The sequence below is a fragment of the Alosa pseudoharengus genome, unplaced genomic scaffold, assembly GCF_046254945.1.
Source record: "Alosa pseudoharengus isolate Yale_2024_CS ecotype anadromous, Long Island Sound unplaced genomic scaffold, YU_APseudo_1.1 YU_APseudo_1.1_scf_22, whole genome shotgun sequence".
In the NCBI taxonomy this organism is placed as follows: Eukaryota; Metazoa; Chordata; class Actinopteri; order Clupeiformes; family Clupeidae; genus Alosa; species Alosa pseudoharengus.
In genome coordinates, this window is record NW_027468680.1 from 15,407,496 (window position 1) to 15,432,550 (window position 25,055).

Here is a 25,055-nt window from a genome sequence, read left to right on the forward strand (position 1 = left end):
CTGAGGTTCACTTCCTGTGTGACATCACATCAGACATTCGCTGACTGAATGGAGAGAGAGCGGTGGATTACTAAGTCTCCACTCCACATCTTAAATAGGTAAATTACGATCCATCGTTAATTAAAACGCTCATTCCAAACACAATATCAATAGCTATATTTGTCGACTCCACGTTAATGATGGACTAGCGAACATTAGGCCTACTGGATGGCCTTTCCCCCGACAGTTGGAATTTGTTGTTGCCCAAGTGGCATAACACGCGTCTTAATAATGTCGTTACGTTTGTGTGGAAATTTTCTCTTTTAACAATAAACTACACATTTGAAATAATTGTAGGCCTATTTAATTATTATTATTATTAATAATATAATTATTATTATGTAATAATGGTTGTAATATTATTACATTTGGTTTAAGCTGGATGAGAAAGATGTGACATAATTCTATAGCATTAAACAGCTGACAGGAACGAAATTAACCGTTCTGGGAACAGTATTTTTTTGTTCTAACCGGTTCGGGAACGTCAATTTATTGGTGGAACTCATAACCGGAAACGTTATAATTCCGTTTCTGTTCGGAACGAACCGATTGGAAAAAAAAATCGGTTCAAAGCCCTGATCCTATTCAACTGTTTCCTTTGCCCAAAACGGTTTCAAAATAAAAGTCCCCACTACAATAATTCACTGTTAAACAATTTAACCCTTTAAACTACTGAACTTTTTAACTGTTCAGCCATTGTAACTGTCACTTGTCATCAACTATGACTCCTACCCACTGTAGCTAGTTAGCATTGTTAGCATAGTTGACATGCTAGCATTATTATCATAGTTAACATTGTTAACATAGTTAACATTTTAGCAAAACTGCTAGAAAACATTAGCTAAGTTAGCTAAGTAGCATGGTTAGCATATTTAGCAAAACTGCTAGAAAACATTAGTTAAGTTAGCTAAGTAACATGGTTAGCATAGTTAACATTTTTAACAAAACTACTAGAAAACATTAGCTAAGTAGCATGATTAGCATAGTTAACATAGTTAATATTTTTTACAAAACTGCTAGAAAACATTAGCTAAGTAACATGGTTAGCATTGTTAGCATTTTTTACAAAACTGTTGGAAAACATTAGCCAAGTTAGCTAAGTAACATGGTTAACATTGTTAGCATTTTAGCAAAACTGCTAGAAAACATTAGTTAAGTTAGCTAAGTAGCATGGTTAGCATTGTTACCATAGTTAAAATTGTTAGCATAACTGCTAGCAAACATTAGAGCCATTCCAACTTTTAGTTATTGTCAAATATCTACCTATACACAGCCATTAAACTATTTGAATATCAACATTCATTACACTTTCAGTCTGTCAACAACTTTTAAACCATTTACATTCAACTTTTAAACAGTCTACTCTTAAACTATCTATCTATTAAACTAGCTGTCTATCAACAACTTTTAAACTATACGTTTAACTTTTAAACGGTCTACTTTTAAACTATCAACTTTAATTAAGATATGCAACCTCCATGTCTATCCTAGCATCACCGGAGTAACCATCTCTGTATTATCTATTTTAACTATACATGATATTTTACATCACAACTTTTGCATTTTCATGCACTCGTAATTCCTTGGAATTGCATTTCTAGTTATGAATGTCATCGCTAAGCACTAACTTTTTTCCCAAATCAAACTATTTAACAAAATGTTCGGTCCAACCAACACTCTTTAACAGATGACTGGGCTGGAAAAAAATATTAATGAATGTGATTAGAAATCTGGCAGTAATGAAAGGCACACATTTATAAGTCACTTTCTATTCATGACTGAAGAGCTTTGTGTGGAATAATTTAGGTTCGAAGAGATGTTGGTGTAGGGCCAAGAAGTACTCATTTGTGGACCTTTACATTTTATTTAATGTGGTATGTGAGGGATATCCTGAGAGATTATATTCCTTTGTACACTTTATTAAATGCCCTGATTGAAAAAAAATAATGACAAAATCATATCTAAAAACATATCTAAAAACATACTGGACAAAGAGATTAATAGAATAAATGCTGCCAAAAGCTCACCAGAAGAGAGAAAGTCCAGATGATGGAACAAGTTCATATTAATTTACAGAAATCATCAAGAATGTAGTAAAAATTATATTAAAGATAGTCTTTGATGGGTTGTTTTGCCTTTTGAATGGCACCCAATTACAGGTAATTTACAGCATTTGGATGCATTGAATACTACAGCTTCTTAGAGGCCGAGCGTATTGTAAGGCAGGTGACTGAGTGAGTACCCTTTGATGTGTTACAGGCATTACTGCTCCATGCAGCAGCCGGTGTGGGAGATGCCGCTCCATGCAGCAGCCGGTGTGGGAGATGCCGCTCTGAGCAGCTCAGAGTTTTCTTCCATTCTCCATTCTCCCTTCCCTAACGCTGAGGAGTTCTGCTTTGAGCTTTTCATTTTCCTGTAGGGAGAACAAAAAAAAATAATGATTAAGAGATAAAAATGTACTGACAATCAGTCGGCCAGGGTTTTTAGTCCCAGGCCTGTCGTTGTGAATCCGTAGCACAGGATAAAAACGTCTGTTAAATACCAGACACTTCCCTTTACTTCTGCTGATCTCATTGAGTATAGTCATGGGTCTTAAAGCAAGGGCATTTTCTATGCCTGAAGCTGAAGTTGTAAACATTCAAAGCCGTTAGATAAAAAATAATCTTTTTTCAAATCTTAAATGGCCTGGCCCACGCCTGCCTTCCGGCACAGTGCCTTCAGACCTTGAACCCCTGTAATCACTGAGCTTTGAAATGGCAAATTAAACCAGATAGCTGGAGCCAAATATGTCATGACTTCTACAGAACTCCCAACACACCTCCTGCATTTTGGTGTTCTCCTTCTTGAGTTTGACCAGGTACTCAATCTTCTGCCTGTGGTTCTGGTGGCCTACCAGTTTACCGTTCTCCTCCGTTAGGTGATCCACCTGTTTTCTCAGGACCTCCAGTTCCTGTGATGAAGGATGTATAAGAAACATTCTAACACTTCCTACACCATACACCATGGGGTATTTTAGTGAGCTATACGAGCACAAAAAGTAGTCAGTTTTAATGACCTGGGCTTAGTATGTTTATTATTGTGTTGAAGTAAAGTTATACTGTGTCAGTGATCGTTTCAAGCAGACACTCAGAAACACAAACACACACACACACCTGTAACAGCTGATCGTGCTCCTGGCCCTTGAGGTGCAGGTCTCGAAGCTCAAGACACCGATTCCTCAGTTCACTAGTCAACTCCTGAACACATGTTTGAGACTGGGACAGGGTGACCTCATGACGCTGCAGACTAAACACACACACACACACACACACACACACACACGTACCTTACTTACTGTTGAACTACACACAATGCACACACATGTTCAAAGCAGAATGATATTCGTTTCTACGTAAAGCCATCTACCCTGGCACACAAACAAAACAAATCTTACACTTCTTGTGCCTCTTGTAACTTCTGCTCCAGAGAGCTCTGTACATGACAAAAAGAGAGATAGTTGGTGAGGAAACATTTGTGTGTAAACTCATGTGACTGTCTGTCTCGTGGTTAACCTACATACCTTCTCTTTTTTGAGATCTTGCAGCTCCCTTAGAACTGAGTGATAGATAGCATCTTTCAGCTCCTGACTGTAGAATGAAGACCAACAGGGTATTCAACAACAAGTAAGAGATTAAGAGCAGTGTAAACAGGCCTGAGCTCATTTTGTTGGTAATGGAGCTCTGCCAACAAAAGTAAATTAAGACAGGCTGAAGTGGTGCTTTTAAGTACTGTATAATTTAAACAAGTCAATGCCTGTCCGGCATTATGTGTATGTGTGTGAGGTATTGACTCACCCCTTGGAATCTTTCGCTTCTGTGTGACCATTCATAGTGTAAAATTGGTCCAGCAGGGTCTGGATTTCTAGCTGAACCATCTCCTTTTCATTCAGCTGTGTCTACACACACACACAAACAGATTTGTTTTATCAATCATGTCAAACGGTTGTTTTTATAAACTGCCAAGGAGGGAATAACAGCAAGTGGGAAAATTCCACTGGGTGGTTACTGCTCCAGTGAGTCTTTTCCCACAATGTATCCAACTGAGAGTATCCTGTACTGAACTCCTTTAACTCATTGAGTGCCAAAAAGTAATATTACGTTTTTCCTTCCCATGCGTTGAGTGCCAAAAACGTAATATTACGTTTTTAGCTTTTTTTTTAAATTACGAAACTAGACACTCTAACACACCTTATATGTGATTTTGGCAACTTTGTGATGAATGGAAATGAAATATATGACGATCGAAAACTCATGAAAACGCACAATCTGGACATTTTATCTGGACATTTTATCATAACTCGGTTGCCGCTTTGGGTCGAATTAGTGACGCTTGCACGTCAGCTCAAAACCAGGCCATTTTCGTGGGTCTATCACTAGGTGGCAGTCTCGCCAGGTCTCGCTGATCACTTCCCGGAAAGTTTACAGGCAACACTTCATATTTCATGAAAGACGTTTTATCTCCATTTCTAAAAAAAAACCAGCGATTTTGATGAAAACTAGCCACTGTTTAGCTTGGGATTTCTCAGGAACAGAGGCGTGTAGAAATATACGGTTTGCACCCACTGAGAGCTTAAAGTCTCGCCTTTTAAACGAGCCATTGTATGTGTTCATAGCTATAACACAGAATATGCTGTGGCTGTACAAAAATCATCAACAATGGTCTAGATTGCTGGCACTCTAGGACAAAGCTTCCGAAAACAGCTTGGCATTCAATGAGTTAAAAAAGACGCAATTTATATTTTATCAGTAATTTACATGCACCTTTATCCCATAGACAGGCTAGGTGGCCTTAAGTCTTTCACATTCCATATGACAAACATGAGCTGAATGATGTCATTGTAGTATCATGGCCTACTGTGTAGTCTAAAGCCCAGTCAACAATGACCTAATTGAATAGCATGTGCCAGACAATGCCTTACTGTGATGATGTCGAGCCCAGTAAAGGATAAATGAACACTAAAGATGGTATGAGGTAAGCTAAAGATGAAACAAACAAAAAGACCTGAAGCAAAAATGATTGAATCGGAGCGGGGAAAAGGTATCGATAGATACATGGAGAAATCTGGTCAGCGTAGCAGTGCTCACCTTGAGCCTCTGGATCTCGTTGTTTTTGGCGCTGCGCTCGGCGTTGAGCTCGGCTAGCAGCATCTCCATGGTCGCCATGGAGGAGCGGCGGTTCTCTAGTTCCCTCTCCTGACTCTCCAGCACCTGTGTCAGCTCCATCCCCATGCCCAGGCTACGCGGGGTGAAAGGGGTCTGACCACACACACAAAACACCACAGCATAAACACAACTGGGACAACACACACAAAACACCACAGCATAAACACAACTGGGACCACACACACAAAACACCACAGCATAAACACATAACTGGGACCACACACACAAAACACCACAGCATAAACACACAACTGGGACCACACGCACAAAACACCATGGGGCCACACACACAAAACACGAAAACATAAACACAACTGGGACCACACACACAAAACACCCCAGCAAACACAACTGGGGCCACACACACACAAAACACCACAACATAAACACAACTGGGACCACACACAAAAAACACCAAAACATAAATACAACTGGCTCTCCAGCACCTGCTTCAGCAGCATGGCCAAGCTGGGCAGGGTGGGGCGGGGGCCTGACACCAAACAAACATCACAATAGCATAAACACAACCCCACATCACATGTCATACACCAATAATGTAATATGGCGATATTTGCTTAAGCGTTGTTGCATGCCAGACATGTTTGTTGTTGCCATTGGTCCACAAGTTGTATGGTACATTTTGTTTGGTGGACTTAGCTAAAATGATGTGCCTTGTGTAATTATAAGTATATAGCCTTCAGTACATTTTGTTTTTGCAATTTGTGAAGTTCCAAGTTGGGACTAATGTATGCTCGTCGGTCTTTCATACTGGTGGTGGTTACATGTTTTCTGCACTTTTGTAGCTCAGGCTTAGTTAGTGCAAGTTTAAGAAGTGGTCCGGAAGACTCACAACTTTTTCTTTACTCAGGAGTCAGGGAAGCGGTGCTAAACCCGAGTAAGGAAGCGTGAGTCGTTTGTTTTGTTTTCCTGTCCTTTTATTGTAGCCGCCATGCTGTATTATTGGTGATCATTTCGGTGTCATTTTAACCATACAGCCTTGTGAAGAGCACCGATCATGAGGCTCCGGGATCCAGTTCCCGAAGAGAGACTTTTGGTGTGGGGACTGCTGGCTGTCTTGCTGCCTCTCAGCCTGGGATTGTGTCTTGTCTTTTGATTTGGACTTTGCGTCACGTCAATGTAGTATTTTGTTATGGTTTGTCTTGGTGTAATAAATCCCACTGGTTGGGTACATTTTAAAAGAGGTGTTATTGTTATTTATTAGGATTTGGGGTCCGTGGTGGGTTTTTGTTTACCCCTAAAGGGCCATGTAAAGGTGGGGTGTAACAAATGGGGTCTTGTTTCGTCCTGAAGGGACTTATTTTCCGATAATAACCGGCATTCTATACATTACCCCGCTTATTACACAGCTACTTTCCAAAAGAAAAAATAAACTCTAGAGGATATGACTTCACATTTATTTGTTATCATTTCATCGTGGCTTTTGCAGAAACAGATAGTTTGCAACACACGCTGAACTTGAATCAAATGCAGTTCAGAATCAAACACAGTTGATCAACCGTCTGCTTTCACTTTTGAATGAAGTTCCATTGCAAGAAGTAACCAAGCTACTTGCGGAGTGACATGAAAGATGTGAATAAGAAGCACAAAACCCATTGCCATTGACAGCGGTAATTACATGAATATATCTAACTGTAGAACGTTAGATCTGGATGTTAGAACGGAAATCCCATTCAAGTCAATGGAGCGTTCTACTCGCATTTTGAAGAGCCGTGTAATAAGGAATTTTAAAGACTGATACCGATTACGATATTTGAGGATTTCAAAAACCAATAAACGATAAATCATCTGATATTCATTCAACACAATGAAAAAATTTTACTGTAATATTTAGCATATTGAGAAGTTCTGATCAAAGTGTGACATTGTGTTTAAATTAGCCTAACTATCTGGTATCATAATGAAAGGCTAAATTATGAAATAATTATGGAAAACAAAAAGCGTCAGGTCTTCTTGTCTGTGGTAAACACATGATAACTTTCAAGGTATGCACTTTATGCTTTATGATGGTTTTTTTGGTGTTAACCGCATTAAACAATGCAATTGGAAATATTTGTGTGATTGGAAAGGGAAATTGCAAAATGTAACATCATGTAGCTAACCAGACTTACATTTCACTGCTTGTTATATACTAATATAACTATGTATGTGATGAATAAATCTCTCTGAATCTGAATGTCCACACTCTCATATTGCATATTGCCTGCGTTGCATCGGCGGAACAGCTCCATTGCGTGTTGATTTTCATTTCAGCACCCATGTTAACAGTTAACAGCAGTCACACGGTCTTCATAACCGCGGCTATGACCCAGCTCGAACCGCGCTGCAACCGTGACCCAGCTGGAGAATAGAAGGGATGCCTATTTTTCTGTTTTAAGCGAGCGGTTCTATGCAGAAATGTATTGAAAATAAAAAAAACACTTGATAGTCATAATTTGTTTAAAAGGAGAAGTGAAGGCAACATGTGTACTATAAAGGAGCAAAAACAGGTTAACCACCAACCAGACTCAGAAAAGGAGGACAAGTTGTGCAAAATGAGGACACCTCCCAATTTCTGCTTATCGGCCTATTCCTGGGGGGGGGTCAATATTGCCTTTTTACACAAAGAGAACAGCATTAAACAGAGATACTTTGGCCCTAGCTATGGCACAACTGGCTGGGGCACCTGCACCATACGCTGGTGACCCGGGTTCGATTCCCACCACGTGGTCCTTTCCAGATCCCACCCCGACTCTCTCCCACTCGCTTCCTGTCATTCTCCACTGTCCGGTCACATTAAAGGCATAAAAAGCCCAGAAGGGAATAACAGCAAGTGGGAAAATTCCACTGGCTGGGTACTGCTCCAGTGAGTCTTTTCTCACAATGTCTCCAACTGAAAGTATCCTGTACTGAACGCCTTTAAAAGACGCAATTGATATTTTATCAGCATTTTACATGCACCTTTATCCCATAGACAGGCTAGGTGGACAGCAATAGCCTTAAGTCTGTCACATTCCATATGACAAACATGAGGTGAATGATCTCATTATAGTACCATGGCCTACTGTATAGTCACACACACACACAATATATCAATATACGTCCAACAAGACACAGAATCATCATATACTGAAGAATCATGTGTATACTGACTTCCTGGTGACTCTCTGCCCTCACAAATAGTGATAACAGCAAAAATCATCTGAGGTAACAGCCAAGATTAACTGGCACCGGGCATGTGTTTATTTTTAGCACAATCATGCATATCTAGTAAGATGCTAGTCTGAAGATAAACTAAATCAATGGGAATTAACAGGGCGTGACAAAATGAATGACCAGCAAACACATACAGGTACTTTCACAGACGGAGTGTGATAACAGTACAGTGAGCTATCGCTCTTACCCGAGGCAGGGCTTTAGGCGTGTCCGTCTGCTGTGGGGGTTCACTGATGAGTGTCTTCTCCTTGTTTAGCTGTTCAGTCTGCTCACTTAGCTGTATTCACAGACAGTAGGTTATGGGTTGACAGCATTCAAGGACATTTCACCTTCAACACATATTTACCACCAACACCAACACCAACAACAATCTACCTGTGGAATACATAAAGTTTAGGATTAAGATTAACCTGATCACGGAGGGTTTTGATAGTGGCCTCTCGGTCAGCGACCTGGTCCTGGGCAGCTTGGAGTAGAGTGGTCTGCTCATCCAAGACCTTGGTGAGACGTTCTACCTCCTCTGTGGCGTAAGCCACGCTGTCCTGCAGCATCTCCGTCTGAGGACCACCCACAAACAAATAACACAGGGTCAGAAAACTGCAGAAAATCCCAGGCTCAGCTCGAGTATATTTGGTCCAGTAAGTTGAATTTTGATGAAGAGCTAGAAAAGAAGTGCAGTCTTGTAGTACATTTATGTTTGAAATCTAACAATGTACAACCCGTTTCCAAAAACGTTGGAACGCTGTGTAAAATGTAAATAAAATCATCTGCAAATCTTCTGAACCCATTCAGTAACAAAAAATAAAAACGTATGACAAGCTGGACCCAGCAACCATATGCCTAGTACAGGGTTCCTACATATTTTCCATTTCAAAATTCCATACTTTTTCCATACTCAAATTTCCAAACTTCTCTGTTTTTCTGACCATATTCTTGACATTGCGGCCACATCTGGTTTGGGATAACTCAGTGAAAACAAAGGTATGGACAACTGAAGTAAATTAAAAAATGACACTTAATATTCGTCCATTTAGCTGGGTCATTTTTAGTTGTACCATAGTTGTATCTTGACGATGGGGACTGACAGTTAAGCTACACAACAGTAGGAATGGTTCATTATGACCTGAGTGAAGTGATTAGTACTGCAAATGCAATAGTCTGGAAACACAAATATGTTTCCATACCCTTGTTTCTTTTTTCCATACTTATCCAGACCTGGAAATTACTAAAATCAAATTCCATACTTTTCCAGGTTTTCCATACTGCGTAGGAACCCTGGTTATTATTTATGATTAATTTGATAGCCCTCAGAAAACTCACACTTGCCCATTGTTGGATCATTTTCGTTGAGGAAGTGCTGTGTTGGAAGGTGCACTCACATTTTTAGTTTTCCGTAGATACAGCTTAGCCTACATATGACAGAGTCTAGTTCACTGCTGGCTGAGGCCTCAGAAATCAGATTTTTTTCTGAGGACCCTCATAAAATTGTATCTAGACAATGTGGACTGACAGTTAAGCTACACAACAGGAATGGTTCATTATGACCTGAGTAGTGATTAGTACTGTAGCTGCAATAGTCTGGAATTACAGATATTTCTCCATACCCTTTTTTCTTTTTTCCATACTTATCCAGACCTGGAAATTACTAAAATCAAATTCCATACTTTTCCAGGTTTTCCATACCGCATAGGAACCCTGCTAGTATAACATCTTGCCAATGGACTACAGTTGAAAATTAGCCTGCTGGCTAACACTGGCACATTTACAGAAATGTTGATCAATGTGCACTGTCCTTTAAATAAATAAATGAAATGAAATGAAAAAGGACAGACACATAGACAACATATCAAATGTTGAAGCGGACAAACTTGAATATTTCATGTAAAATATCTGCTCATTTTGATGCCAGCAACATGTCTCAAAAAAGTTGGGACGGAGGCAACAAAAGGCTAGAAAAGTTTTGTAATGCTGAAGAAAACACAAGGCGGAACATTTCATAACTAATTAGATTAACTGGCACTAAACGGAATTCTGTGCAATATAATAGCTCCACCGTAAAAGAGTCCAGGTGCTAAATTGCCTGCCTGCAGTCCAGACCTGTCAGATTGGGTATATCATGGAACGTGAAACACGATTACAAAGACCACAAACTGTCAAGCAGATAAAATCCTATATTGGGTAAGAATGGGACATTTACTTCTCAAATCTCCAGCAACTGGTCTCCTCAGTTCCCAAACATTCACAGACTGTTTTTAAAGAAGAGGAGAAGCAACACAGTGGTTAACATGCCCCTGTGTAACCTTTTTTGAGTTGTGTTGCTGGCATAAAATCCAAAATAAATGTAAAGAAAATCTAACATATCTGTTTCAACAATTGATATGGTGTCTTTACACTGGTCTCAATTAAATATAGGGTATTCATGATTTGCAAATCATATCATTCTGTTTTTATTTACATTTTATGATCAACGTTTTTGGAAATGGGGTTGTACACTGCGATTCAGGTTAGAAGTTGAAGTCCTCATAAATACCTAATGCGGACTTCTTGATGACAAAAAATCAATTTGGACTCTGTCTGGCATTATAAATAATCAAAGTGTCACTCAGAGGACACAGAAGCTGCAGAGAGAGTACTGCCTGTCCTGGCTCACTCCCAAGTTTTTCCATCACTATTCTAAAATCACGAAGCACCCAACACTGGCAGCTCTTTCTGAAGAGATCCAGTGTTTCCTCTATGTTGATTTGGTAGTGGCGGCCCCCCACGGTTTAATTTTCTTCCCCCACGGTATCAGAAATGGGGCAGACGTACAATAGTCGCAGTTGCCTTTCAAAATTCATTGTGCAGACCTGTTGTAGATTCTTCAAATATACAGCTCAATCACAACTGAAAATAATGCCTCATTGTGTGTGAATAGACGTGAATACATATAATTGTTTGTGTTGCAGCGAAGTGTCAGTTGTCAGTTCCGTGGGACGGGAGGACGGTGGGGGGGGGGGGGGTTGGAAACACTGAGATCCTCTTTGTGGAGCGTTCTCTGGCTCACCTCTATGCGGTCAGAGGCCACCCGTCGCTCTGAGGCCTCCTGGAGCTCATTCATCTCCGTCTGCACCTGGCCAACGCGCTCATGCAGCTTCTCTCGCTCCGAGCACGCCATGCCGTACTTCACCTGCAGCACAAACACACAGACACACACACACACACAAACATTAAACTTCCAGAGATTTTTCTCAGGTAGGCAACACTGATGGTACTGAGGTAAATGATGATGAATTCTTAGAATATATTCAGAAATAATGTGCTAGAAAACTAGTCATTAGGATAAGTGTCTTCTAAATACCTGTAATTATAACCAATAAAAACATCCATGTTACATCTACTCTTGTGAATTAATGTCATCAAGTATTATTGTGTGATGTGCTCTAGTAGCACAGTATACACCTACCGAGATGTCCTTCAGGTCCCCAGTCAGCAGGCTGATGTTCTGCACCTTCTCTCCCAGTTCACTGCGCAGGTCTCTGGTCTGATTGATCAGATCCAGCACTACACCCTACGGACCACACATACACACACACACACACACAAACAATCAGTGTACTAATGACTGAAAAGGTCTACAATGGTTTCAACACTAAAAGAATGTAGTATAATTCCTCCATTCTTTTATAGCCATTAAAAATGATGATAGTCCTGTTCTACAGTGCACAATGTTAGGGGTGGGGGGCAGAGTTCACCCACTTTGTCTTGCTCAATCTTCTGCTCCAGACTGGCCACAGCTGCATCTGAAGTAGCCACCCTCTGCTCCAGGGTCCTGATGCTCTCCACCTAGAGCACACACACACACACACACTTTTGGCATCCAATATCCAAAATACTGCTCAGCTAAACAGACTGATTCATATGTAGACATCCACACACCTGCTGCTGGTTCTCTGTGGTCAGTATCTGCACTTGTTTCCTCAAAAGAACATTTTCCTCCATAGACTGCACTAGCTCCCTAGAGAAAGGGTAGAGAAAAAGTTTCTCAAAATAGAGAAAAGGAGTTCCATATTATGGGCAATATATCATGGGGTATGTGTATGTATGTGGTGGGATGAGGTCAGGTGAAGAGCTCACTTTGAAGTGCTCTCATTGCTCTCCTTTAGCTGTGAGGCCAGACCGGATGCATGCTCTCTCTCCAACTGCAAGGAGCTCTCCAAGTCCTAAACACACACACACACACACACACACACACACACACACACACAGAGACAGAGAGAGAAAGAGCACTGAACAAATCCAATAAAGCCATTTTGCTTAATCTTAGGATTAAAAAGTACCCAAAACACAAAACAATGGGAACTTTGTTGTCAATCCAAGTAGTGCGCTGATACCAATTTGCATTGTGATAGGGGTATGAATACAGTCTATGTATTGGAGGTTTGTGTGTATGTGTCTGTCTGTGATGTGCTAGATCCCGCTAGATGAAATTATCTGGGCATGTGCGTTGATTCATAAGCACGAGTGTGTACATGCGTTAAAGGCGCTCTAAGCAATGTTGGATAACGTCACTTCTGTTGACGTTCAAACAAAACAGAGAGCTAGCTCGCTACTCCCTCCTGTGCAATTGAAACTCTCCTAAACGCGCATCTTGTTGTTGATAGGCTGGAACAGTTTGTTATGTTTTTATGGTCCAGGTTGGACTAGGTTGTTTTTGTTGCCGTTTTTTGGAGCCTGGGCTGTCCACAGAGATTGCGTTTTTTTACAGTGTCAGGGCACAGGCAGCTAGAGCTAGCTGATGGTGAAGTAATGTTTGCAGTAAGTGACAAAAATGTAAAAAAAAAAAATATTTTAGAAACCGCGCAACATCGCTTAGAGCACCTTTAATGAGTGAGAGTACATTTGTGCATTAGAGTGCGCGGGCGCCCACATGTGCATGCACACATCTTCATGGGTGTGTGTGTGTTTTTGTTTATATGTGAGCACAGGGTGAGTAATGTAAAACTCACGCTGATTGTGGCCTGCTGGCGAGCGCTCTCCTGTCTGCTGTCCTCCAGCTGCTGCCGGTACTGATCAGCCTCAAACTTGGCCTCTGCCTGCAGGGTGTCGTACGCGTCCTGAAGTGCCCTCTGCTGCTCCAGCACCTGTTCAAACTCCAGCCTGAGCCCAACCAGAGGGTCAGCACGTGTGCGCGCGAGAGAGACAGAGACAGAAGGAGAGAGAGAGAGAGAGAGAGAGAGAGAGAGAGAGAGAGAGAGAGAGAGAGAAACAGACAGACAGACAGAGAGAGAGAGAGAGAGAGAGAGCACAGGGTAGGTAGACAGGTGAGAGAAAAGTGATTTTTAGTGGCAAGGAGGGGGGTGGGGTCTTCAAAGGAAAAAAGTGTGTGTGTGTGTGTCATACTTGACTTGATCCAGCTGCAGCTGCGTGCTGATGAGGGAGCTTGACAAGCGAGCGGTCTCCTGCTCCTGGTTCGTGTGTTGGCTCAGCTCTTCCCGGGCGGAGGCCAGCTCCTTGTCCGAGGACTGCAGCACCACCCTCAGGTCAGACACTTCACTGTTCAGGACTGCGGGGGTCAAAGGGCAAAAATCACACCACTTCCAGAGAATACAGCTCTGATGTGTGGCCACCCACCTAATGATTCAAATCAATGCATGATTGAAACCTGTTCAGATCCAAACAGGAACTCAATTTATGTATTTATTAATTATCTTCTTTATATAGTCTTAACTCAATTGCCAGCTCTTCCATGTGTGTGTGTGTGTGTCTCACTTTCTGTAGATCTTTTCTCCACTGAGAGCTGTTGCTCCAGGCTGGCGATGGTCTGCTGAAGGCTGGCCTGTTCCTGGGTCCAGGAGTTGCGCTCTGCAGCAAACAACTGAACAGAGAGCCCACACAGCTAAGCAGAATGAAAGGGTGTGCCTGTCACAGACCATGCTGCGTTGTGCTAAGCATGTGATCACATTCTTATTTTTTTTTCTTTTTCTGATAAAGCCACACACTGATCTGAAGCCACATTCAGACAGATTAAAGACACATTTAAAAGACGAAGTTAAACTTCTCAACTTTTGAAGCAAGGCAATTGCTGGATGTCTAAACGGAGCTTGAAAAAAAAAATTAATGTAGTCCATAACATAAACACATATGTGTGCTTATCGAACGTGTGTGTTTAACGGAGTTGTTCCATTGATTCTTGACCAATCTGGAGGTTCAGCACGTGACTGGCTGAAGGCTGTAAAGCAGGGGTGGGCAACTAATTTCCCCAAGGGGCCACATGACAAACTGGGACTGTTGAGGAGGGCCGGACCCAAAATACCAAACTCAAGTCTGAACTCAATTCTGTTCAATTCTATTTTGTTGTTGTATAACATTAAGTAAATCATATGGTTTTGTTTACTACTCGTAAGAACAGATGAAAATGTGAGGGAGACAAAGGAAAAACAGCAATATTTAATCTATGTCCATTATTTAATCCTCATTCTCTAAAATGATTTTTTGACATTTTTTTTTCAGTTTTCAAAGACTGATATTAAAAAGTACTACAATATCTATATAATTAGGCTAGCCCTAATGTGAAGGAGTCAGTACAACCAGGCCTGTGCCACCATTTCATCAACACTCAGCAATATTTCATCATTAAATCATTACCATCATTAAATTAACTCTATGCAGAATTAGACTATGAAAATGTGGAGCAGACAATAGTAGGCTGTCATTAGTTAATCAACATGCACAAATAAAACTATTTCGAAAATGTAGGCTTTGTTTTTGCTTTAACTTTATGCACAAAACTGTGATTGGTCAACTCGCCCTGTGTGTTGAGCAGGCTGCTTCAAGCAACCTGTGGGTAGTAGCATCATACCAGTTCGCTAACATAAGCTTTGCGAATAAACTCAGACATATTTTGGTTACAACGACGGGGTTATCCGATTGTAAACGGTCTATCTGCCAGTAACGTTTTGAAATGAACACTTCGTATCGCCAACGAGCAGTGGTATAGGAGTTCGTTCTAACAACCTTTGCGGTGGTGAGCCACGCAGACATAAGAGACACAAAACTTTGAAAGATTTAAGCCGACGTGAAGGCAGCTGCATTGTGTCGACGCAGAAGCATAAATGATATTCACCAGCACATCAGTGAGGGTGTTTACGAGTAGCCTATGCATCCACGCATAAATGTATGGGCGTACAATTAGCAGTCGCTTTCAAAATAAAAGCAACGATATTTATTTGTGTGCATTATCTCTATGCTAGGCTCTTGACTATTGTTTTTTCACGGACCTACGCGGGCCGGTCAGGGAAAGCCCACGGGCCAGATGTGGCCCGCGGGCCGTATGTTGCCCATGTATGCTGTAAAGGGAGCTAATGATGTCCCGTACCTCTTCCCTGCGTCCAGACTCCTCTGTTGCCGTGGCGATCTGCTCCTCCAGCTTGCTGATCTGCTGCAGAAGCCTCCTGCTCTTGGTCTCCTCATCGTCCAGCTGGTTCTTCACACTCACGGCATTCTCCTGAGGATGGATGAGATGGAATCGATCTGCGAGTCTGTTCTTCATATAACAACTCGCATACTTTCTTTGGCAGACAACAAAACTGATTGGTGGTACTCTGCTTGTGGGTAAAATCAAAGATCTGGGTCCAAGAGCAATGACCCACTCTTAATCAGCATTAAGTCAGTTGCCATCGTTATTCCTTTGAGGATAGCACAAACCTGTATTTGTTTGTGTGTGTGTGTACCTGCATGAGCCTGAGCTCCTCTGTCAGGGCCTCACAGGCCAGCTCGTTCATCTCCACAGGGGGCTGCTCGTTCTGCAGACCCTCCGGGGTTTTTGGCGGCTCCCCGTGGCCGTTCAAATGATCTGGGCTGGACAGCGGCACCAGGCGGTTACGCAGGTTATACGTTCTAGTTGGGGTGGTCAGGATCTGGTGGGAGAGACAAGAAGGCAAGAGGGGGGGGGGTACATCTGTGAGCTGGATACAAGACAAATGCTGAACATTAAGTATTTCCTTCATTGTAAGCATACTTGTAATAATTAGGGATAAGCTCATAAAGAAATTACAGGGTGAGGAAAATCAGGAAATAAGGTGACAAGGAAATTGTGTTCATGTTTGATTCTTTCTACCTTGAGCGTCTCCGCATGCATCTTGTTCAGCTGAGACACCTCCTGCTTGGTGTGGGCCTTGGTGGCTTCCAGAATATTCTCCAGGTGTTTGTTGGACTTATCCAAGTACCTCTTCTCGGCCTCCATCTCCGATAACTGTTTTCTGCAAAGAAGTGGACACAGTCAAGAAAGAAAAACGCATACTATGCATGAGTGAGTGAGGCCAATGTAGCTTTTCATGCCAAACTCCATTGGGTCCGAAAGACTCGTCTTACTTGGTGACTTGTTTGTACTCCTCGAAGGCCTGCACCGTGGCAGTCAGCTCTGACTGCTTCTGCATAAACTGGGCCTTCAGCCTCTCCATGGAAACCGTTGACATCGTCTCTGCAGTGACTGGCGTAGAATATGCGGGGGGAGCTATGGAACAGTAGAAACAAAACAATCATTTCACATCATGCTGACAATATGTGTCATTTAAGATTGTCAGGAAGTGTAAACTAGTACTTAAACTGATGAACATCATGTATGTGTATATGGCTGTGTAGGGTTATTTTCCTACTTAATGTATGTTATGCATGTATGTACTTAATGATAATTTGCCTTGATGTATGGGTCTTCAGAATGCCTAAACTCTGTGCATGTCTGAAAAACAACAGTTCCTCATTTTATCCAATACGTGTGAAAGTGGTTGCTGACTTTCTCGTTTAAAACAGCTTACAGATGTGAGACAACCGAACCACAGTTTAACAGAAAAACTATACTGATATTGCTTGTGTGCATTATTTATGTGTTTTCATGCACACGTCAGCCTCAGAAGCTATGTGATCATATGCTAATGTTATGTAATGATGACATGTGGATGAAAGAGTGTGCTTTGTGACTGTACTTTGTACAGCTCTGATGATGCTCTCCATGTATTTTACTGGAATTCTCCCACTGCATGCACAAAATCACAAACTGATTGTGTCTTTGTGGTCTACCGTCTCGGTCTTACCACTGGCGTCTCTGGTTGGTTTTTCAGCCTCGACGACTTTGTGAAAGGCCTCCTCCAGCTCGGTGGTGCACTGCTCGGCAGCGACTCGCGCGGTCTTCACCGAGTCCAGCGCCCGCAACGAGCGCACCTCCTCCCTCAGGCTGAAGTTCTCCGCCGCATACCGCATCATACGCGGGTGGTGCTCCAGCTGAGTGGGAGGTTGGGAGAGAAGGGGAAAGAAAAGATTTTTAAAAAGGGCTCAATGAACAGGGTTATGGGAGGGTAAACAAGAGGCCAGAGAAAGAGAGAGAAAAAAAACTGTCTACTCATAATTTTCATAATTTGATTTACACTAGCAGCTATTTCATTAAACTTTTTCTCTACTATATTTCTTCTGTGAGTTTGATGATGCACTATTTAAAAGACTATTACAACACTGTAAAGGAGTGAAATTACCATGTCAAAACAAGACCAATATCCTCAATATAAAAAAAAAAACTGAGGCTATTTGATTTCTTTAACAGAGATGTCCTATATTCTCTTTGAGGTTACGTTTCATCATGAATACGGTTTTCTTTGTTCCACCAGTGTAGCGCTGTGGGTCAGACCTGGTCTCGGAGGACGCTGATCTCCTGCTGGAGCTGCTGCAGTTGGCTCTGGCTCTGTTCCTCCAAGAGCGGCGTGCCCTTCAGCTTCTGCTCCAGCCGAACGATGTGGTCCTCGCGGAACTTCACGATCATGCGGTTGGACTGGACGAACTTCTCCTTCTGGGCCCAGGCCTCCTCCAGCTGGCCCAGCTTCTGCTGCAGCACCTGAGGGACCGAGGCAAACCAGTCACCGTGACTGCACTTATGGAACCTGATGCAAGACTCATGGGACTGAGCCAGCTGGAGCCGTCAAATCAATTCCAGAGCGCTTTTAGTTGCACTGAAACGGATCTCTCAACGTATTCGTTGCTGAGACATGGAGGACTGGACATAAGCATTCTGCACAAAGCACATAAGGTGTTGAGTAAGTTAGTAGTAAGTAACTTTTATTTATATAGCGCATTTTTCTATGCCCAGAGTGCAACCCAAAGGCCTCCACATACAAGACATTGACACAGAGAACAAAAGATGCTGGACGGAGCGGCATAGTCGCCAGCGTACCCTTGACACCAAGACATACAAGACAGACAACAAACAAATAAACAAATAATAAAAATTAAAAAAGACAATAAATTAAAAAAGAAAAATTCATGTTCAATTAGTCCAATTGGTTGCATCCAACCGGCTGAAAAATGTCCCAGGGCAATGATGACTTGATGACAGTGTGAGACTGCACACAGCTCTGTCTTTATAACTGATGTAATAAAGTGTGAGTGAGGGGACACCGTACCTTCTTCTCATCCTCACATTTCTTCCACAGGATCACAGCGACCTTGAACTGCTCCCTGAAAGACAGCGTCTCCTGGGCATCCGGGGAGCCTGTGGGCAGGACGTACCCGTCAGTGGACACATACACTCTTACTTACGGTCCCAGCCTGGAGAGCTTTGTTTAACATGCGCCTTGATGAATAACTAATGTGTTGCTCTCTGTGTTATTTTAAGCTGTGATTATCACAGCGCTGCTAGAGATACCCTGAGCTGAACACAAATAAGATTTTGGCTGAACACACCAGGCAAAGCAAAGCCGGGAGGGATTAACCGATAGAAATGAAGAAACAAATGGCAAATGGAAATCCCAAACTACATACCGGTAGTTTCAATAAACCACATTGAGTCACATTCTTGTGTGCTCTGCACAGACTACACAATGTGTATGAAATTTATATTTCACATGTCTCCCTTAATTCATGTACATATCATATAGGATCATAAAGAGCATGATAGTATGTGTGTGTGTGTGTTGTACCGATATAGAGTTGGGGTCCTCCTGGGGCACTGTCCACGGCCTGGTGTCTGTGAGAGAGTGCCGCTTGGGCCAACTGCTCCTTCAGCTTCTTTACCTCAGCCTGCAGCTGTCGCACATTCCCCTGCGTGTCCTCGTTAATCATGGCCTAAGACACAACCAAAGCAAAACCTTTACATTCACAGTAACACACACGCAAGCGTGCGCACGCACGCACACATACATTTTCACATGCAAGACCATTCTGACCCGTATCACCTGATTCAAAAACAGCTTCTATACACAACAAGCCATCAGGATAGTGAACAGTCATTACCTTGTACGCAAACACCACAACACAATTTAAAAGCTTACGCATTTCAAATGACTGGAACAACACCTTCTCCCCACACCTTTTACCGTTTACAGTGGTTTTACTGTCTACACTGTTTACCATTGCCAATTTAGTTATATCTTTAGATCTTACTTCTTTGCGCTTAGGCAAGTCAAGTTTATTTATACAACGCATTTCAGACACACGGGTAATTCCAAAGGACCAAAGGACACCAGGCCTTCTCTTTTGCTGCTCCCTGGCTCTGAAATTGGACTCCCTTGATTTTATTTTTTCAGTCCATTCTTAATTAATTTGTTTCTTCTTCATGAATTATATATTATTATTATTATTATTAAATCATTATCATCATCATCATCGTTATTATTGTTATTTTATTATTTCTAGAGCACTTTGGGTCAACCTTGTTGTGCTGAATGTGCTACAAATAAATTGGCTTGACTTGACAAAAAGTTGAGGTGGCTCTGATGAGTCACCTTTCTTTAATAGGCTACATGTAGACTAGGCCCTAGACTGTGTGAGCATTCAACAGCATACTAGTAGCATAACTAGTAGCGTCTTTTGTTGTTTTGTTAAATGATAACAGTATATGATAACAGTGATAACAGTATATGAACTGTGCGTAGGCTACAGAATGCATTTTGAACTGCCCAGATCGCAGTGGCCTATGTGATCTTGAGCCATGGTGCTAGTGATAGGTAGAGAGCCATAGAATTCCACATGGTTCTGAGCCTACGTATTAACATGTTGCATTCTACGTTGCACTCAATGCCATAGAAACAACCAAACATTCTATCAAATACTACGGAATTTTGTTATTGATACTAAATTATATTGATAATAAATAAATTAATCCATCAATTCATTCATTCATCCATCCATCCATCCAATCATTGACTGTTCCATGAGTGAAACCTAACCTGGTATATTTTGGTACTTCAAATGAATGTACTAAATCATGAAGACACAAAAACATCAACACTCCAGATCTGCCATTGTAACAAATACAATTAAGAGATCATAACTAATACTTCAAACACACAATTGGACATTAATGTCAATTTGATACATGACAGTAAGTTGCCTTTGTAGAAGAAACTCTCCTCTGACCTTGTTCTTGATAAGTTTGGCCCTCTGGGCAAACTGTAATGTGGACCATGTCTCGCCAAAGCACTTGGAGCCAGGATGCACATTAGCAATTATGTACGTCTTTGCATTCCCACCCAAAGAATCCTGTAACACATGTATGTAATTAAAATCCATGCAAACAATTACATACTGGTACTTGTTTTTGTTTTTCAAAGTTTCTCTTTAAAAAAAAACTACAGGTAATTAGGGTGTTTAATTATATCCCAAACAAAATCAGTTTTAGAACTTTAGACCAGATCTGGCAGTAACAGTTATGTATCATATGCTAAATTTCTAGTGATGAACTAAGCTGTGTTTGAACCCACCTTCAGCAGAAAGGTAAGCTTGGAGTCACGGTAGCAGATGTGTCGGGTCTTCCCATTGGACACATCCACCAGCGCCATGATCACCTGACCCAAGCACATCAGAGAGCGGTTGATGCTGCTCGCTTCCTGAAGGACACAACCGAAAAGACAAAAAGGTTAGATAGATCACCCCTTTCTTTCACTGGTACCTAACAATAAAAACACACACACATGCTTCATGGTGCCATAAACAAAATGTTACATGATTTTTTTTTTTTTAATTATGAACACCACAGTCACAATACAGTATTCCCACTGATGCCAACTCACCTTTAAGCGGGAGCCCTCAGCGTGCGTGTCTCTCTGTCTCTCTGACCCAGCCAGGTCCACCAGGTTGAGCTGCGATGACCGGATGTTGACCACCTCCCGGTCAGTCTCCTTGGACTCCAGAGTCATGGTGAAAACGGCGTGAGAGCGAGACGATTCACGGTTCATAGAGGTGGAGGCCACGCGGCGGTTACGCCAGCCCATGGACAGCACCTGGGAGGTAACGAGGAGGACATACAATCAGGACATACAATCACAAATGTAGTGTTTTTAATTATTGTTTTAATGTGGTAACCATGATCAAGTTTGGCAATATCACTAATCTATGCTGATTAAGGGAGGGATCAACATGTACATTAACATGCACACTAGTTTGTCAAACAGAACACCAAAACCAGAGATTTAAGTAATTCAGAGATGGCAGTTAATTTATGTTCATGGAAATGTATAAGATGACTGAGAGGTAGCGGACTTCTTCCTATTCCTTGCCTATTTCAAATTAATTACATAATCACAGGTTTTACCATGTCTAAAACCTGACAAAGTGACAACCTGTCCTGACAAACTTTGATTAGACCTCAAATGATCTTCAACAGACCAGCAGTACCTGATAGGCCTCTGCGGCAGAGGTGACAAATTTTTCCACGGCTCCCTCCACAAAGACGCCTTTCTTGATGTTCTCCCTGAGGAAGAGGCTGGCTGACGCACTGTCCAGCAGGTCATAAATCTGCTCGTTGTAAATCTCAATGAAAGAGCACTTGCACAGGAAACTCTTCAAGTTCCCTGACTGGAAGAATGAGACAATGAAAATGACAATGAAAAACTCATCCTAGCATCTAGCAATAGTTTAGTCCTTTAGCAACTACTAAAATAAAGCAAACATACAAAACACAGAAATATATTAGGAACTTTACTGTGTGAGTGTGTGCACTACTGATTTAGCATAGATTTTAGGATACTTCAGGCATTTATGCATAATTAAGTTGTCTTTACATCTTCATGGTAATGCTTTGTTGTGCACATATTGTCAAAGTGTATTAAACAGCTTCAGAATTCATAGAGTGCCGATGAACAGATGATAAGCCACTGACAGCAGCAGTGAACATGCTCCAGTATAAAGGAGAAGTCTACCATAATTTCCCAACTATTAGGTTTATACATTGATTTTGCTGAATTTCTTCAGCTATGAGGTTAATACACAGGGGCAGTTAATATGGTACTAATGTTTTTTTTTACTTGCATTAAAAACTGTCCTGCGGTTTATGCACAATGCGGCTAATACACAGGAAATTACTGTAGTCACCTTTTCCACTTCTCTGTTAATGAGGAAGAAGAGATACTCAAAGCTACGTGGTATCACACCCCTCTGGTCATCTGAGAAGCTGTCACATTCAGATGGACCTACACACCACAAACATTCAGTTAAGGATAACATATTGTCTGCAATTTGACTATCAGAGGTTTCTTTTAGCACATTGTATTAATACTATGATGCACTCACCAAGCATTGTGAAGGTTTTCCCAGACCCTGTCTGTCCACTAAAAAGCAAACACAAAATGAGTATGTGTGCCACAGGTCATTAATATTATCAACAGGTAGCGATAATGAATTATCATACATAAACACTTACTAGGCAAATATGGTACCGTTGTAGCCATTGATGCAGGACTCCACAATGTTTTTGGCCACACTGGAGAACACAGCCTCCTGTTTGATGTGAATACAATGGACTGTATAAAATATAGGTTTGTCCCTTCTTTTTGATCACTCTCGGGCTGGTGGAAGTACTTTTCACATTCTTATTTGAGCTGTGGCTTACCTGTGTGGTGTCCATATCTGCAACATGGTCATAAGTGAAGGTGCGTGGCTCAGGCTTTGAGTGTAGACGGATGGTGTTGGAGGATGTCACAGTTAAACACAAATTCTGGTCGCCGTCTGTAGTCAGTCCCGTGCCTTCGGTCAAAGGACGTATGCGGACAAACACCTTAATGGCATCACCATCTCCGCTTTAAGTTAAAGAGTGAGGTAAAGAAGATTTAGTGGAAGTGTTGATTAGGGCATTGAAAACCTCTTTGTTGTCAAGACCAACCAAGAGTGACACTCATTTACCAAGTATTTTATTTAAGAAAAAAGCAACATCTGTCACCTTTAACTTCAAGATTACGACAACTAAATGCGTCAATCATCTTGCGACATGACACTTACTTATTAGACATTCTCTGTTACAACTTACAGTTGCTTTCTTAACAACAGTAGCTAACATGCCAACAGGTAAGATAATACAGAACATATTGCTAACGTTAGCCGTAAAACTTACCTGTTCCCGTTGAGAGGCAGCGTAGTATCTCCGCTACCTAAGGAGTAGATGGAGATGTGTGTGACACAGTGGACATAAGTTCAACATGAGCCCGCTGCTTCTTATACAAATACAGGATGCTAACAATGTCAAATGTTATTGCTATTATAACTACCCAGTAACTCTTTAATTGCTCCAAAAACAGTAGCTGCTACGCGTCCTGGCTACCGTGGCTAGCAAATTAGCTATCGTATATCGGTGTTGTTTACAGTCGTCTAGAGGGTTTAGCTAACAGACCCATCAATTTCCCAGTGAAACAGCATTAATCGGTAAAAATAGCGGACTTACCTTTCCCCTTTGTACTCATGTTGAAACCTCCACTAGCGACATCGATTTGATATCCTCAGGTAAAACAAAAACTTCTTACAACAGACTTCAAAATTGGCGCGGGTGAGTCACTTGCTCTACTTCCCTGGGACCTCTCCTCTGGTCTCGAGAACTGTTGTCGCCAACTAGCGTTCAATGGATAGACATTACGTGTCTGCAGTGACATGTACCACCTTGTTGCCTCTTTTTCAGATATAAGTTAATTTTCCCACAGGGAGATTCTGTATTATGTTAATTAACTTACTTTATTAATATCGGGAAATATCAGAGGGTATGTGTTATGTGTGTTGTATTTTGCATTGGAGCTTGCACTCAGTATTATCCTATGAGTAGCCTACATTAATGCAGAGGAAGGGTTATTATAGAAACAATGTGTACACATATATATCCTGGATTTATTATACTAGCAAAGCATACAAGGCTGTACAACTTTGCCAAAACTAAAAGTGAGGGACATTACCCCAGGTGAGTTGCAGAGACCGTTAAGAAACCCTTACTCTGGCAGTCTACTGCTGAGAGTGTGAATGGTGGTCATTCATTAATTTCCAATACGGAAAATATTCACAGCGCTTCACTATTTCCACATTTTGTTGTTTCAGACTCATCTTAAAATTAATTCAATTATTTATTTTCTCATCAATCTACACACAATACTCCAACACCCCACAAAAAAGCAAGTGTTTGGAGTGTTTTGTAAATGTAAGTATTTACACCCTTTGTTATGACACTTGCCATTGAGCTCTGGTGCATCCTACTTGCTATCAATGGTCCTTGAGATGCTTCTACAACTTGATTGGAGTCCACCTGTGCCTAAATGAATTCACTGGACCTTATTAAGAGGCACACATCTCTTTATATAAAGTCTCACAGTTGATGGTATATGTCGGAGT

The 25,055-nt window shown here is 41.5% G+C and overlaps 1 protein-coding gene across 1 annotated transcript; it reads right to left on the reverse strand.

The window, feature by feature from the left end:
• Positions 1-1,377: 1,377 nt before the first annotated feature.
• Positions 1,378-24,237, reverse strand: kif15 (kinesin family member 15). The gene is made up of 35 exons (XM_076300738.1): positions 24,127-24,237; positions 23,800-23,836; positions 23,302-23,488; positions 23,113-23,189; positions 22,983-23,020; positions 22,785-22,882; positions 22,089-22,268; positions 21,485-21,694; positions 21,176-21,301; positions 20,832-20,954; positions 19,394-19,538; positions 18,878-18,966; positions 18,109-18,312; positions 17,522-17,708; positions 16,803-16,944; positions 16,549-16,690; positions 16,163-16,348; positions 15,808-15,936; positions 14,202-14,307; positions 13,833-13,995; positions 13,439-13,589; positions 12,567-12,652; positions 12,369-12,447; positions 12,189-12,275; positions 11,896-12,000; positions 11,497-11,619; positions 8,864-9,010; positions 8,641-8,730; positions 5,163-5,333; positions 3,873-3,973; positions 3,599-3,665; positions 3,473-3,510; positions 3,192-3,324; positions 2,858-2,989; positions 1,378-2,452 (listed from the first exon to the last, which is right to left on the reverse strand). The coding sequence occupies exons 1-35, from the start codon at positions 24,143-24,145 to the stop codon at positions 2,381-2,383; spliced, it is 4,170 nt and encodes a 1,389-aa protein (XP_076156853.1). The 5' UTR covers positions 24,146-24,237; the 3' UTR covers positions 1,378-2,380.
• Between the last annotated feature and the right edge of the window lie 818 nt (positions 24,238-25,055).